The sequence below is a fragment of the Thamnophis elegans genome, chromosome Z, assembly GCF_009769535.1.
Source record: "Thamnophis elegans isolate rThaEle1 chromosome Z, rThaEle1.pri, whole genome shotgun sequence".
Lineage (NCBI taxonomy): Eukaryota > Metazoa > Chordata > Lepidosauria > Squamata > Colubridae > Thamnophis > Thamnophis elegans.
In genome coordinates, this window is record NC_045558.1 from 26,187,319 (window position 1) to 26,204,345 (window position 17,027).

The 17,027-nt window shown below is 36.7% G+C and overlaps 1 protein-coding gene across 1 annotated transcript in view; it reads right to left on the reverse strand.

The window, feature by feature from the left end:
• ITGA8 (integrin subunit alpha 8) overlaps window positions 1-17,027 on the reverse strand; it is a 132,909-nt gene that overhangs the window by 85,489 nt on the left and 30,393 nt on the right. Inside the window, exons 4-11 of the mRNA XM_032238105.1 lie at window positions 13,056-13,179; window positions 12,029-12,090; window positions 9,420-9,465; window positions 7,291-7,416; window positions 5,976-6,020; window positions 2,505-2,548; window positions 693-749; window positions 383-435 (exon numbers count right to left, since the gene is read on the reverse strand). Coding sequence (XP_032093996.1) covers window positions 383-435; window positions 693-749; window positions 2,505-2,548; window positions 5,976-6,020; window positions 7,291-7,416; window positions 9,420-9,465; window positions 12,029-12,090; window positions 13,056-13,179 — 557 coding nt within the window. The remainder of the gene's footprint in view (window positions 1-382; window positions 436-692; window positions 750-2,504; window positions 2,549-5,975; window positions 6,021-7,290; window positions 7,417-9,419; window positions 9,466-12,028; window positions 12,091-13,055; window positions 13,180-17,027) is intronic.

Consider the following 17,027-nt stretch of genomic DNA (forward strand, 5'->3'; position numbering starts at 1 on the left):
ATTTTAGTATGCAGATTAATAAATTTTGCTGGTATATATGAATATATTAATAGTTATTAATGTTAGGAGCTTTGGTATAGCAGACTAAAATAAAAAGGGTTGCATCAGAATTGATCCTATACAAATAAATTATAAATATTTTTCAAGTTAATTGGTTCTGGCTGGCCTAGAATACTCTCCTGGACTAAGCAAACAACTTAAGAATCCATACTATTGTTGTGAGGAAAAAAATGGGAGGGGGAATCCCATGAGTTTATGAAAAATAGAGAGTGGAAATCCAGTCAGTCAGTCAGTCACTCACTCATGCAAGCATGTTTTAAATCTAACCAAAATGCATAGATTAAACAGAGTAGAATAATAAAATAATTTATTACTAGCTTACCCATCATTGTTAATGTCTGATACAGCAATAGTGTATCCAAAGTAAGATGCCATCTGTTAAAAAAAAATGCCATTTTTAAAAAGTTTCAGCACATTTTCACTCCGTGCCATCAAAATAATGATTTTGTTCTTGACTGTATATAGAGGAACATTTCCATATTATTATAAAAAAAATTATGGGTGTATTCATAGTTACTAGTCAGCTATTGTATGTATGAAGTTATCTCTATGTTTTACCCTGTAACTTTTAATTGTTGTAATCTGTATCTTGAAATACAGAATAATTGTGTAGAAGTAGCAAAATGTGTTACCTGCTTGCCGGTGAAATTCTGAATAAATGTTAGATCTGTGGAATTTATTATCGTAACCTGGAAATAAAAATGCTGTCAGACATTTCATAAAGAGTTATATTCCACAATCTATGTATCATTTCCCTAAGGCCTTGATGTGATTCTCAAATACTTCATAATTTTCTTCCAAATTGTACTTTTTCATATGAAAATATTATTGGAATTTAGTTTAAAAAATCCCCCCCCCTTACAAAATTTGATGCATTGACATAGGAAGCCCTTAAAAGAATGTGGGTGATTGCAGGACTCAAACTACATGATCAGGTCTAAGATCATGTTCTCAAACTAAGTCATGATGAACTATCCAATTCATTTCTTTTGGGAACTATAGTTCTAAGAATAACAAAGTCCTTATTCTCTGCATTTCTTTCAAAAAAATGTAAAGCACGAAAAACTTCCACTTTTGGCTTTTATGGGAAACCACCCAGGGCCATTTATAGGCAATCCTTGTTTAGGTACCTTAATTGGGACTTTTTCATCAGTGTGAATGATTGCTAAACAAGGCAGTCATTAAACAAGGATTACCTGTTTGTGGAGAGAAAGAAAGCAAAAAATGCAAGATGGTAGCTAAACCTTGCAATCAAAGCTCTGCCCTTTTAAAACATGTTTTGTATGTTTGGTTGTATAAAAAAGGAATGGAGCTGATCACACAGTCCCAGCTTCTATCTTAACTTTTTGCAGCCCTACTCCAATACTGCTAGAATCACCAGAGAAAACTGTAAAAGTAAAGATTTCCTGTGTCGGACTATAGGGGGCAGTGCTCATCTCTTGTTTCTTAGGGAAACAGGGTTTTCTGAAACATCTCTATGGTTATATGACCAGCATGACTATATGCTGAGTGGCACAGAACCTTTCCATTGAAGTGGTACCTATTTATCTACTCATATTTACATGCTTTCGAACTGCTAAATAGGCAGAAGTTGGGGCATGTAATGGGAACTCACCCTGTTCTGTGATGCTCAACTTTTGAACTCAGGCTGTCAGCTCTTCAGCTGACAAGCTCAGTATCTTTAACAGCAATAGCACTTAAATTTATATAGTGCTTTACAGCCCTCTCTAAGCAGTTTACAGAGTCAGCATATTGTCCACAACAATCTGGGTTCTCATTTTACTGACCTCGGAAGGGTGGAAGGCTGAGTCAACCTTGAGCTGGAGGTTAAAACTGCCAAATTGCTGGTAGCTGGCAGTCAGCAGAAGTAGACTGCCGTACTGCATTGCAACCACTATGCCACTACAGCTCTTATCTTTAACCACTGAGCCATATTGCACCCCCTAGACAAACTATACCACTGTAGAAAAATGTCCTGTTATCTTAGTTCATAGCATGCTAAATAGCAAAGCCAGGTTAGCAAATACATTTCCTTTCTTCTTCTAAGATGTGCTACTCAAATAATATTAGAGCTTAACTTGATGATTTGCTAAAACAGAGTTTTTGCAACACACTAAAATCCCAAGCACCCAACTCCATTTTACCCTCACTGACATGTCTGTAAATAAGGCTATCGTGTTATATAAACACCTATGTATCTGTAGGAGTAAATTAGATTATAACCTTTTGCACTCTTTGTAATATCTGCAACACAATTTAATTTCCCACTCTATTGTTATAAAAAAAATAAAAACTGTAAACCTTGACTGAAACTTTCCATAGGAAGGAAATGGAATAACTATTTTATAAGTATTGATTTCTATATTTTGGAAATTTTATTTAATACTAACTGCTAAGGAGAAGGGATGAGGGAAAAGATATAAAATACTTGATGAACTACATACATAGCCAAAGTTCTGTGCACCTCTTGGAACTCCAGCTACCAGTTCTGAAAGAAATGAACAGTTAACTTAGCATAATATCTTTCTGTTACTCCGGATCTGCTGGCTATTCATTTTAATAATTTAAAGGGATGTAAGTAACATTTGGAGAGGAATATAACTATCATTAAATATAGTATTAATATTCATATGTATGTGGGCTGTTTGACAAAAATATTTTTAAAATCAAACTTCAAGAAATTCTAGGAACAACATGCAAAATAGTAAATTTACAAGAGCACAAATTATAAAGATATATTCAAACATACAATTGCATATTTTCAGTTCAAATAATCTGGTATTTGATGGAGTATGTCCGTGCTTGCTGATGATAGTCAAACAATGGAGGGCTAGTAACTCTGAGTCTGATCGATCACTACTAAGAGCCTTTATTAGGACTTATCTAGTGGTGATACGGGCGGCAAAATGTGCACATTTTTCTGCTCTTATTGCGTCCGCGGAATCTCGTCCAGCTGCCCTGTTTAAGGTGACCCACTCCCTCCTGAAAGGTGAGGAGATGGGGGAAACCCTTGCAGGGAAGAGCTGAGGAGTTTGTTCAGTTTCTGTCTTATAAAATCACTCAGATCCGGACAGACCTGGACTCCGTTTGGGCAATGCCAGCCGAGATGCCAAGGGCTAGTCTTAATCAGATTTTTTGGGATGAGTTTGAATTTGTCACCCCAGAGGAAGTGGATAAGGCCATGGGAGCGATGAGTGCCTCCACCTGTTTATTAGACCCGTGCCCCTCCTGGCTGGTTTCAACCAGCAGAGAGGTGACACGAGCTGGCTCCAGACGATTATCAACACATCTTTGCAGGAGGGGTTTTTCCCGCAACCATTAAAGGAAGCTGTGGTGAGACCCCTCCTCAAGAAGCCTTCCCTGGACCCAGCCATTTTGAAAAACTATCATCCTGTCTCCAACCTTCCTTTTTTAGGGAAGGTTGTTGAGAAGGTGGTGGCGCTTCAACTCCGATGGACCTTGAAAGAAACAGATTATCTAGACTCCTGTCAGCCGGGTTTCAGGCCCAGATACAGCATGGAAACTGCTTTGGTCACCCTGACCGATGATCTCTGGCGGGCTAGGGATAGAGGACATTCCTCTATCCTGGTGCTTCTTGACCTCTCAGTGGCTTTCAATACCATCGACCATGGTATCCCTCTGCGATTCCTGGGGGAGGTAGGAGTGAGAGGCACCGTATTACGGTGGTTCCCCTCTTACCTCTCTGATAGGTCGCAGTCGGCGTTGGTCGGGGGGGCAGAGGTCGACCCCTAGGCCCCTCAAATGTGGTGTGCCGCAGGGTTCAGTCCTGTCCTCTCTCCTTTTAACATTTACATGAAGCCGCTGGGTGAGATCATGCGACAGCACGGGGTAAAGTATCATCAATATGCTGACGATACTCAATTATATCTTTCTGCCCCTTGCCAGCTCAGTGAAGCGGTGGACATGATGTGCTGATGTCTGGAGGCTGTTAGGGTCTGGATGGAGGCAAACAAACTTGTGCTCAATCCCGATAATACTGAGTGGCTTTGGATGTTGCCCCCGAAGGACTGTTTGGACAGTCCATCCTTAATCCTGGGGGGAGAAAATTTACGCCCTTCAGAGAGGGCTCGCAATTTGGGAGTCCTGGATTCGCAGCTGAAATTGGAACATCATCTGGCAGCTGTGACCAGGGGGGCTTTTGCCCAAGTTCTCCTGGTGCACCAGTTGTGGCCCTATTTGGATCGGGATGCACTTCTAACGGTCACTCATGCCCTTGTCACCTGGAGGCTGGATTATTGTAACGCGCTCTACATGGGGCTACCCTTGAAAAGCGTTCAGAGACTGCAGTTAGTTCAGAATGTGGCCGCGCGGGTAATAGTGGGTGTGCCAAGGTACACCCACGTTACACCTATCCTCCGTGAGCTGCACTGGCTGCCTATTGCTCTCCGGACTCAATTCAAGGTTTTGGTTATCACCTTTAAAACTCTACATGACTTAGGGCCAGGATACCTTCGAGACCGCCTGCTGACACATACCTCCCAGCGACCAGTAAGATCCCATAGATTGGGCCTCCTTCCGGTGCCGTTGGCCATATAATGTCGGCTGGCGGGCCCTCGGAGGAGAGCCTTCTTGGTGGCTGCTCCGACTCTTTGGACCCAGCTCCCCCCGGAAATCCGGACCATACCCACTCTGATGGCCTTCAGGAAAGCCGTAAAAGCTTGGCTGTTCCGGCAGGCCTGGGCTGTTGACCTCACTATTGAGGTCCGACTAGAATGAATTTATGATGGATGATTGTTGTTTTAAATTGTATTGTTTTTATGTTTTTTATATTCTGTTTGTAAGCCGCCCGGAGTCCTTTGGGATTGGGCGGCATATAAAAGTTTTAAATAAAATAAATAAATAAGATGCAAAAGGCATTCCAGACATACCACTTCCTGATTGTATTTGTTCTACAGGAGGGGCACAGTAGCCCATTTTGGTCTAAGTATATATCATATGGAGGAGAGGAGTTCCTTTTTTTCTAATAAAAATTTTTGTGGATATACAATTATTTGGAAGTAATGAAACTAAGTGGAAGAACAAAACTATGTATTCACTGTGGTCTCGATCTTAATCTCCATGCACTTAGAGGTATACAAAGCAAATTTTTGGCTTAGTTCTCATACAATCATTTTGGAGAAAATATGAAGCCTGAGGCCAAACCATAATCACAATGTTTTTGACAATACCCAAGCAAAAACCTGAATTCTTTCTTACACTCAATCTGCTATCTACCTGAGAAGAAAAGAGATCTACATCTATGGGGCTCAAGACCAGATGTTCCCATCTGGCAACTACAATTGCTATCATCCCTGTGCTAAGAATAATGGGACTGTAATCCAACACATCTGGAGGCTATTAGATTGGATAAGGTTATTCTACATTGACGACTTTCAGAGCTTGATCTGGAAATCTGCAAAATATGGTTCAGGACAGGAATGACAAAATGATTAGTAGCTTCATTATACATCTGGAAGTTCCAAAATTTTGTAAATAGAATCTTTTTCAAGGGAAAATTCCATAAGGACTCATATTAACAATATATTTATAGATTATACAAACCGGTGACACAGGAATTAACATGGAGTGTTTAAACTGAATTTACCTTGCTATTGTTTTTACTGACAAAAATGCTAGCATCTCTGTGAAACAACATAGTACGCAAGGCCTTACATAGAGACAAAACCACATTGCATTAAGTGGCTCACAAGTAATTATGCAGTCTTACTATTTAAAACTAATAAATTTCTTACTCTGAGACGAAAAAATGTAAGGCTGTATTCTAGCTTGGATCACTGAACCAAGTTTGAGATAACAACCTTTTGTTTAGAGGCATATACTGAACTGCACAATGTACATATGACTGCGCTGCAAGTAAGTAAATTGCAACCAGATATCTCTTAGTAGCTTCTTACCTTCATGAAGATCTCCAGTAAATTCACCAGCAGCCACTGAGTAACCTGTTTAAAAACAAACTCACAAAGATTAAACCTGACAAACAATTTATTTCTAAAGAGATAAGGATAGTCAGATCTATCCTCTGATCTTATCTATGCAAGGAAAAAAACATAAATTAAAATATATAAGGCCAGTGAGTGGTAAATAATTTTTAATATCTTAGGATAAACATTGATTATACATCTCAGAAGCACAATACATCTACAGCAGTGTTTCTCAACCTTAGCAAATTTAAGATATATGAACACAATCACTTAGCTCAGCACCTTGGCTGGGGAATTCTGAGAGTTGAAATCCACCCATTTTAAACTTGCCAAGGTTGAGAAAAACCAAATTACAGGAAATCTGCAGATTATAATGAATGTGATTTTTGAATTATGTATGCAGGTAGTCTTCACTTACTATCTGCCTCATTTATCAACCATTCAAAAATATGATAATGTTAAAAATAGCTTTGCAATCAATCCTCACATTTGTTATTGTCTCACACTCATATGATTACCATTTATCCATTGCAGATTTGCACATTTATGATTGTCCCATGGCCATATGATTGTCACTTGTGTGCTTAAACTAGTTTGAGATAGGCAGAGTTACTAGGGAAGGGGGAAACAAAATTGTATGTCTTGGTGTTTTCTTTAACAATCAAGGTGCTTGCTTAATAATCCAATAGGAAGGAAGGTTGTAATCCTATTGTCATTTGATTTTCTATTTAGTGAGCGCTCCCAAATGTGAAAACCACTAGTACAAAAATATTCTAACAAAGTATTTGAATAATCATGATTTTAAATACATAAATTTATTGAACTGACAGTTTATTGTTGGAGAAAGAACAAGCAACAGTTCATGTTTTGCAGCCATATATTCATATCAAAAGTGGAACTGATAAAGCAACATTTTGATTTCTATTCATAACAAAGGACATAGCAATAGCAATAGCAGTTAGACTTATATACCGCTTCATAGGGCTTTCAGCCCTCTCTAAGCTGTTTACAGAGTCAGCATATTGCCCCCAACAATCCGGGTCCTCATTTTACCCACCTCGGAAGGATGGAAGGCTGAGTCAACCCTGAGCCGGTGAGATTTGAACAGCCGAACTGCAGAACTGCAATCAGCTGAAGTAGCCTGCAGTGCTGCATTTAACCACTGCGCCACCTCGGCTCTTATGTACATGCTGTATGTACAGGTATAATTTCAGCTTCTGCTTAATCAGAGCAAATATCTTCAGATTTCTAAACAAGATCAGTGCAGCAAAATCACCATATAACTTACCCAAATAATTGTCATCATATATAGAAGGAGCCACTCCAGTTTGCTTTTCCTGTAATAGTTTCCTTAGAATATTCCTGAAGGAATAATCTTTGATAACATCTGCAATACTGCTGGTGATAACCTGACCTGAGATTCAAAAATATAATAATTGTCCTATAGGGCAACTAGAGAAATACAGGCAGCAATTTTGTATCAGTTTATTATCCTGCCTTTATTACTTCATATGTAACTCAAGGTGACGTTCATACATAATACTCCTCCTATTTCCTGCCAACAGAACTGTAAAATTGATTGGATTGAGAGAATGACTCACCCAAAGTCACCCAAGAGTATTATTTTTAAATTTTATTTATTTATTATTAGATTTTATGTCAACTATCTTAATGATTCTGGGCAACCTAACAAAGATCGCATTTTAATGAAATAATTAATATTAATTGATACGAACTGTAAGGAAATGCAAAACAATTGCTTCATAGTCTAGAAAGAAAGTAAATATGAAAAGGGAAGTTTAGTTAAAGCTGCCTTAATATCTTGAGTAGAAGTGGAATGTGAATGCAATAAAAATATAGTTTGATCTTTTCATTTTTCTGTTGTCTCTAATTTAGAATTCCATAAAATGTTGAAACACAATTTTCAGAATTTTGAGCCAGCAAAGTTCAACCACCTACTGATTTAGCAATCTAACACGTGCAGGGATCCTTTGGGATGGAGAAAGATACATTACTGAAATAAGAATTTCTTGAAAATAAAAGACACTAATGTATTTCCTGCAATTAAGAAAACAAAATGTAAGCACGCATCCAAGAACCAGCTCTAGGCAAACAATATAACTCCAAGCCAGTGTCATCGTGTTGTTCTAAAGTTCAAGTACTTTAGAAAGCTCCTTTTTTTAATCAAAGATGTATCTACCAATGTCTTGCCAATTAACCTTCTACTTCCTGTAAGCAAGAGTAATTATAGCATGAACTATTTAGTAGGAGTGAGTTGTACTACATAGATACCCAAATTTATTTTGGATTTTCTGCAGCTCATGGATCTGTTGAGAACACTGAAGTTGGATGGATCCCAAAATCCTCAAAGAGAACTAAGAAATTTACAGAAGAAAAGACAAAGAACAAGCAGTTTATAGATGTAATGAGAGCAAGGCCATAAAAAAAGAACTGAGTGAAGCTATGGAAACTCAATTTGTTTAGATTCAGTCCTTCTTCTCCTCTCTTATACATTTAATTTTTTGACTTAATGATTATTTTTTACACTGTATAGACTAATGCTTGCCCTAGAAAAGAATAGTATAATTGGAAGGTATGACCCCAACAGATGTTGGAAAATAAAAAGATTATAGAAGAATGAAAAAATGTTGAATGGAAGTAATAAGAACTGCAGGGTGAAAGTGTAGCAACTCCTGCCCTACATTATCTTGATATAACTTGTACTTCAAAATATATGAATGTTATGAATCTGAAAAGGTACATAGGAGCAAAAGATAATACATTTGTTTGCAAGTCTAAATAATGTATATGGACATGTAAACAATATCAAGTCTTGATTCAAGTAGGGTTGGTAACATTTTAGTTTGAAGCCCTGGAAGGCAACTTATATGCAATGTCAATTTTTTTAAGGGGTTGATTTAGAACAATTTCTATTTCTTAAGTTCACCAGCTGCTAGCAGATGGGACTGGAACTGCCAATATTGGAAGTACATAAAAGAAAGGCGCTATAGACAGTGATAATCACCTATTTAGAGTGGTCATTCACAAAACAGTTGAGGTGATAGAGACATTTTTGAATTGGAGAGCTGATAGACCCATACAGTACAATAATAGCTTTTTTCTCTGTTTCAATATATGGATAACATAATGGAAAAGATGCATATACTGTATATCTTGTCTACAACAGAGCAGAAGAAAGTACAATATTTTTTCAAGCCTTTTAGTAGTACAACATAAAATATTTCAATAAAATTTTATAATTCAAAGTATAATTTTGAATTAAGATCTTGTCAATTTACAGAGATATAAAATAATGGACCAAAACATGCCGTCCTTTGAGATTGATTCAGATGTAAGCCATGCGTTGTGAGGCTGGAATTATTATACAGAAAGAATAGCAAATATTGATAAACATACCTTGCCAGTAAAAACTGCCAGGTCCTCCTAATATGAGTTCTCCATTCTGTACATAACACAGAAAACAGCAGCAATAACACAAAATTAATAATGTATACCAGATACTAAAATCAAATACATAATAATCATCCAAACAATTAATATTATTAATATTATAATTACAGTCAGAGGGAAAATATGAGAGATTCCCCACTGCTTGGCTGTTATTGAATAATATAACCAAATCTCGGCCTGCCCATACTTGCTGGAAAATCAAATCCCTTGCTTTTTCTCGCTGGAAATTCTGAGAGACATAGTTAATGCACAATTCTAGATATCTAGATGTTATTGCAATTAGGGCCACTGCTGAAAAGGATATTTTTTTGATATTTATTTGGGAAAGATAAAGAGATGTTGAATAAAACTGAATGCTGTAAAATTTAGTGTCCAAGAAAAAAAAAGGATTAAAGTAAAGTTATAAATATTGCAACAATATTGAAAAATGGCAAGGTATAGATGGCATAACTGCAGAAACTGCAGATAAATATACATTTGACACAGGGTTTTGTTTCTTCCAGCGTTACTGCCGGTTCAATGTGCATGCAAGTTGCGATTCGCCCGAACCGGAGCGAACGGGTAGCAACCTATCTCTGATTTAATGTATATTTAGCTTTGGAAAATTGCTTCATATGTGTATGCAGACTGCTTCTAAACCTGACAATGGAAAGAATATCGGTGTTCAATACAAAATGCTAAGAAGGATACAAAAATTTCAGGGAGGGTATTGCTTTTCCATTTGAACCTGGAAAAGTATTTAGGGAATTCTGATCAAAATAGTAGTCAAGGTGACAAACTGATTGATTTACTAATCAAACTGACAGGCTTCTGCAATGCAAAGCAAGGGGAATAAGATATTTAAGAAGCATTGTGGTGACACAAGAAGTGAAAGGGTCAAAATAGAAATGGCAATATGGAGTGATTACAAAAAGACTGACCAGCGTGAAAGAATTAGATTTTGATGATTTCATCATATAGAATAGATATATATGCCTACAACTGCAAAATGAAAGAAGAATTTAAAAAAAGGAGATTATCTTTGGATGAGTTAATGAGATCTTCAAAAAGAAGAGGCAAGAAATTCAAAAGAAGAAAGGAATATATAAAGTAGCGCATAAACATGATGGAAGCAAGAACAGAAAGACATGGAGGGGTATAATGAATGTTATGAATTAATTAGATATGAATTAATATTAACATGTCTTTTCTCTCTCTCCTTTTCTCTCCCCCCCCCCCATATGTTTTGGTCCTTTCTGTGATTTATGTATATATTTGTTTAAATTGTATGTAAATATATGTAAATATATTCCTAAATTGTTTTTATTAGTCAGATAATCCTATTGATACAAAAGAAGGTTACAAACTGAAATAATTACAACAAAAGTAACAGCTATTACTGTACAACGCAGTCTACATTAGATTGCCCTTAAATAATATCTGGAAGCATCAATTAGAACAGAACATGGTAAGGTGGGAAGTTATGGATGCCAGCCAGTCATTTGGCATTATGTGACACTTCTGCTCTATGAGCTACATTGGCTACCGCTGTATTTCTGGGTGCTAATCATGATGCCAGTGGCTACTTTAAAGCTGCTTAAAGCCTGGCACAGAGTCAATAGTTCCCCCAATAGTGTCTACTTGTTCTGTTGGATCTGACAGGACAGACATGCTCCAGGTCTTTCCAGTATAGTTCAATCTGGTGGGACCCAAGAACTTTTTTGTACTGTCGTTCATACCTTTTGAAATATCATTCCTCTGACACTAAGTTTGCCCTGACTCTGCTGACATTTCAGAAGGAACTAAAGGAAGGTATGGGAGTTAAAAAATATGATAGCTAAACAAACCAACAAATAAACTTGGTTTTGTCATATAGCCTAGGGCTCTGGCAGGGACAATGAGATTGTTTCATTATTTATTTGAATGCAGAATGTTATGTTTAATAGTAACATCCATCTAACACACGGTAATAAAAAATATATCCATCATGTCATCACAGTTTCATCTAGGACTGCTTCCAACCAACATTAGCTTGTAACTATAGGCTTCAATTTTGGCTCAGATTTGTAGCTAGGAATTGCAATTATTTTTGTTTGTTTGTTTGTTTGAATGAGGACAATAAACATTAAGAAAATGTTGTTTTCACCAGTCCTGTCCCTGGCCTAAACTTCATCTAATATCACTGATGAGTAAGGACCTTGTCAACAAAACTGCCTTTTTATTAGGACTGTTAGTTAAATGCAGAATCTGTAACTGATTAATTTCATCCTTTAAGAAAACATATTCTCCCTTGGGGTGCAAGAAGAAAGTTGTACATTTTCCATTGTTCATTTGGATGCCTGCCTAGGATTAGTATAAGAACTGGATAGAAAGCCAGTTTTTAAGAATCTTTCAATGAAACTTCAATGAGTTTTTATGAGTCTTGAGATTTTTGAGTCAATACAGTGTGGTTGTGTGTGTGTTATACAAATATTTTTGAGATGAAAAATGAAGAATTGCAAAAGAAAGTAAATATGAGAATGAATGTGAAAATGATTAGAAAATCCATCAGCCAGCCAACCACTATGGATGCTCACCTTATAAAAATCTAAGCTGAATCCTGCTTGACAGTAACCTTGCCCCTCAGGATCTGGGTTGTCTGAAGGTATCAAAGAATGAACACTGAGTTAGTTTTATATTATAAATTGACTCAAATATAATCATAACTAATAAGGGAGGAGTTAACAAGCTTCAAATGCAAGCTTCAAATTTTTCTGCTAAAAATTGTTAGATGAATTCTAGATCCAAAATAAAATAAAAAAGTGACATTGAAAATGATAATGATAATACATGATCATCCAAAACAAACACTAGTGTGTGAGTTTTGATTAAAAAAAACATGAATCTAAGCAACACATTTATATTTGAAGATGAAAATGAAATCCTTGGTTTGGTTTATTTCTACGTCAGTCTGAGCTGGAGAAAGGACCTTGACTGCAGTCCATCATAGCCAGAGAGTCTACAGAGGGTCCAGAATAGTCAAGATGACAGTTGCATGATTAAAGTACCACTTCTTTTTTAACTTTTTTAAATATAACATGCATATAAAATAGATATAGTTGCTCTTTTGACTTTTTGAGCATCTTCTGCCTCTATACATCCTGATATAAAGAACTGACATTAGTTTATGATAAACATCTTCAAGGGTGCACTGAAGAATAACAATTAGAAGACTTGCAGGAATTGTGCAATGTTTTGTTAATTTGGGGGTTTTCCATTCCATGCTTTATAACTTCCTTGTTCATGAACATAATTATCTTTATTCAAGGTTAAGGAGTTAACGTTAGTTCTACAAAAAGAGATAGAGAGGCGGATGTCTGTATCTCTAGCAATCAGCAGGTTTTAAAATTTGGCTTCTGCTTATCAAGGTCTGTTGACCATATTGAAAGTTTTTTTTAATTAAGACAGAGTTGACTTATTAGCAAGCACCACCATTATTCTTTTAATGAAACATATGTCTCTTTATAACCAAGAGCTTTGGACTCAGAACTACATGCCTAGCTTGAATGTATGAAAACCATACATGTTTTACGAAGTTCAATTTTTACTACTCAAAGAACTTACTGTTGCGACAAGGAGAATATTCTACATAGGTAGTAAAATTCTGAATAGCAACATAGCAGGTGCCCACTGGGTCCTTTTCAGAAGTAGCCTTCAGAGTCCTCCAATGATATAAGGGAGCACAAGCCTATCAAAATATGAGTTGCACAACAAAACATGTTTAGATGTTTGGATTAGGTTTACATTACAGTAATTTGTGTAGTTACAAATTAGTAATTTATGTAGTAATTTGTGTAAAAATGCAGATATATTCTTTATAAAACCAGATTTATTGCTTTCTGAAGTATTGACACTGCTAGACTGACTTTGATTTTCAGCAATATGTATATCTCCACATATACTGCTCTTTTTCTTGCTCTGTCCTATCCTTCATTCATGTTTAGGAGCAACTTTCCTTTAGTTAGCTGAGTTAGCTGCACCTAGGTACACCCATGTCACACCTATCCTCCGCGAGCTGCACTGGCTACCATTAGTCTCCGAATCCGCTTCAAGGTGCTGGTCACTACCTATAAAGCCCTACATGGCATCGGACCTGGGTACCTGAGAGACCGCCTCCTGCCGATTACCTCCCTCAGACCGATAAGATCTCACAGATTAGGTCTCCTCCGGATTCCATCTGCCAGCCAATGTCGGCTGGCGACTCCCCGGGGGAGAGCCTTCTCTGTTGCAGCTCCAGCCCTCTGGAATGACCTCCCCGTGGAGATCCGTACCCTTACTACCCTCATGGCCTTCTGCAAAGCCACCAAGTCCTGGATGCTCCAGCAGGCTGAGGGGCTTGTGAAACATCCAGCCCCATGGAAATTGTGAATGTCCGTCTTTTTTAAAGTGTTGTCTTTCTCTATTTATCCCCTTTCCCTTGTCTATTGTGAGCCGCCCGGAGTCCTCCGGGAGTGGGCGGCATACAAGACAAATAAAATGAAAAATGAAATGAAAGTTAACTGAGAGGATCTCTCGTAAATTCTCATTTGTTAATTGAAGTAGTCTGAATAGTTTTTTTTTTTTTTTAAGTTAGCGGGCTAGAGTTAGGAAAAAAATTGCCTGAACCTCAAAGAGGTGTTCTAATCTATATGCATTCACTTGCTAGATTTATATCCCATCTTTATCCTGGAGTTCAAGAGGTATACAATTTGCCCTTGTGGAAATTTCCCTATGGACTAAAACCAAAATACAAAATTCTGTGATCACATGACCACTGGCTGTGAAGATTTTTATTGGTTTCTGGCATTTATTTCTGGTTTCCTGCAAAAATTACCCAAGAAGAAAATAGATTTACTTAATGACCATGATGTTAATTTAAGACTGAGATGCTTATTTAACAATTGAAGTATTTATTAACTGGCTGTCCTAAACAATGCCATTATTTAGAATACTGTCAAGTAATACCTCATTTTGTGATGACAAAGATTTATGAAGTTAATTCCAGGCTGAAATGTGATTGTTAAGTTCAGTATTACCTATATTACTGTTGTAAAATGTTACAGTGCCACTCTCTAAGATCATATCAGGGGCTTAGCAACTAGATCACATTTATAGTTGATTAAAGTGTCCCATGGTCATGTGACTGCAATTTGTGACATTTTCCCCAGTTTCTAGCAAAATTACCCATTCCAGACAAAAGTTTGAACTTATGATCATGTGATTCATTTAATTACTACCATTAAAGTGGTCATGTGACTTCCCTAGAAAATATAGTGGGCTTTCCTAGTTGTCTGTCTGTTTATCTATCTGAGTGGCTAATGGAATATTGAAATAAATATTCAAATGAAATAATGAAATATTCTTTTATACTCAAAAAAATCTAATAAACATTACATATCACTGATCAAGAGAGTTTACAAATAGCTATCTATCCATCTACTGTTATCATTACCAGCAAATTTCTTCAGCAATCCCGCTGCCTTTTTTTAGTTTTACTTTTTCTAACAAAGGGCAAATAGTGCATTACAGCTGGATATATTGTCCAGTTAGGATTGCAAGTTTAAGGAATGTCCTTAAACCATATATTGACGGGAAACCAGATTAACTAGGTGGTTTATTTCTTGGGTGTGAATGTGGGTATTTATGTTAGATATATGACACTCTTTGTTGAGATGAAAGCTGTAGAAAAGGGAGTTGGCTACCCCTTTAGAATGTCACTTATGGACTAAGCACCCTGTTGGTGGCTTGCAATTTTTCTTTAAGAGTTGGCTCTTATTTTGGGAGTGACTAGATTCTGATCCTTTCTTTGGACTTTTCATATTTCACTGTTTTATCTTTTTTTACCATTTATTTCAAGCTAGTTTTAGAATATTACACTGCAATTGATGTAATTTTTGTTTCAAAAGGGAGCGAATGGATACTTGATTTATAGCAGTTAAAGACAAAAGAAAATTAATACAGACAAAAAGGTGTTTAGAATATCATCTACTGGTATGATACACAAAACATATATAATAAAAGTATCATAAGTCTCCAATTCTCAATCAAATCAGAAATTCTTACTACTCAGGAAAAAAGGCCTCTATAATAACAACATCAACAATCTCTATAATTCTGCAAGAGATATACAACTAAGGATAATGCTTTGGAACAAAATGCTCCTTTGTCATCTAGCAAAAATTATTTTGTGACATTTTATGCATGCTTAGCTTTTGATACTCATTTTGTGTAAGAAAATCAATATTGCATTTCAAAAAGAGGAAGAATGGGAAGAAAAAAGGAAGACATGCAAAGAAAGGTAAATCAGTTTGGAATCCGAGAGCTGGGACTGCTTGAAGACTTGTGGGAATTTCCCATGCCAACAATATCTGTAACAAGATAGGGTGATGTTTTATTCATCACCTGCTTTATGTCAAAGTCCTTTTCTAGGGTTAACCACATGAGCAAACATTTCAAGCAAGGCATTTCCTTTAGATACACAATCTTATTTAGAAATAATTCAAACCATTTTGAAACAAATCCCCTAGACAACACTTGCTGGTTTATAATTGTTTGGGAAAATTAGGCATGACCAAATCCATGGTTCGAAACATGAAATGTTTTGTTGCCCTTTCTGCAGCTTTGCATCAAATCCTTCTACATTAGCTTCTAATATGAAATGGTTGGTAAGGCATTCCTTCCTTTGGTAAGGAAACCATCACAACTAACTTACAACTTAATGAAACTGCTCAAAAGAAAACAGATTATTTTGGGGTTTCAGCTGGGGATTTCCATTGAAGCATGTAGAAGAAGCTAACCGAGGATTTACGAAAGAAACTTCAGATTTAGAGCCATAACTCCATTGATTCTACTATAGTAGAGCATTGGTTCTACAACTGTGAGGAACACTCTCCAACTGAGGTAATGGTAAGGCAGGATTTATTGGATTAAAGCCACAATAAGTCATAATTTATTAATTGCAATACTTAGATTCATACAACACATTTATTCAACTGACACAAAAGCTGCTTTCTAGACTCTCCAAGCTATCCCTATCATCTTACTAGTCAGACTACTTAGACTCGTGACCCGACAAATGCGCACCCGACAAATGCGCGCCACCAAAACCGCGCCGCGACGAAACAAACAACATAGTGGGATGCGAAAACAACGTTAGAGGTTAGGGCTAGGGTTAGGTTATAACGTTTTCGCATCCCACTATGTTGTTTACACCCAGGTTGTTGACCAGTAGTGGTCAATGGCCTGTTAAGAACCAGGCATGCAAACAGCAAGGGAGTGAGCATGCACAGGATCTAAGTTGCACGTGAAACCATCCCCTTTGGAAAAATTGTATTCCATGGAATCAGACCCTGGTGCCAAAAAAGGTTTTTAATTTATAACAATTATTTATATATCTTGGATTCAGGATGAAATTTATTATTTTATTCAGATTTTAAACATCTGTCTGCATCCTCCCTTGAAAATTTTCTGAGAAAACTCTGTTTATTTACTATTTACTATAATATATATAAAAATATATTTTTATTGCATTTTATTTTTTCCAGAACAAGGATTCTA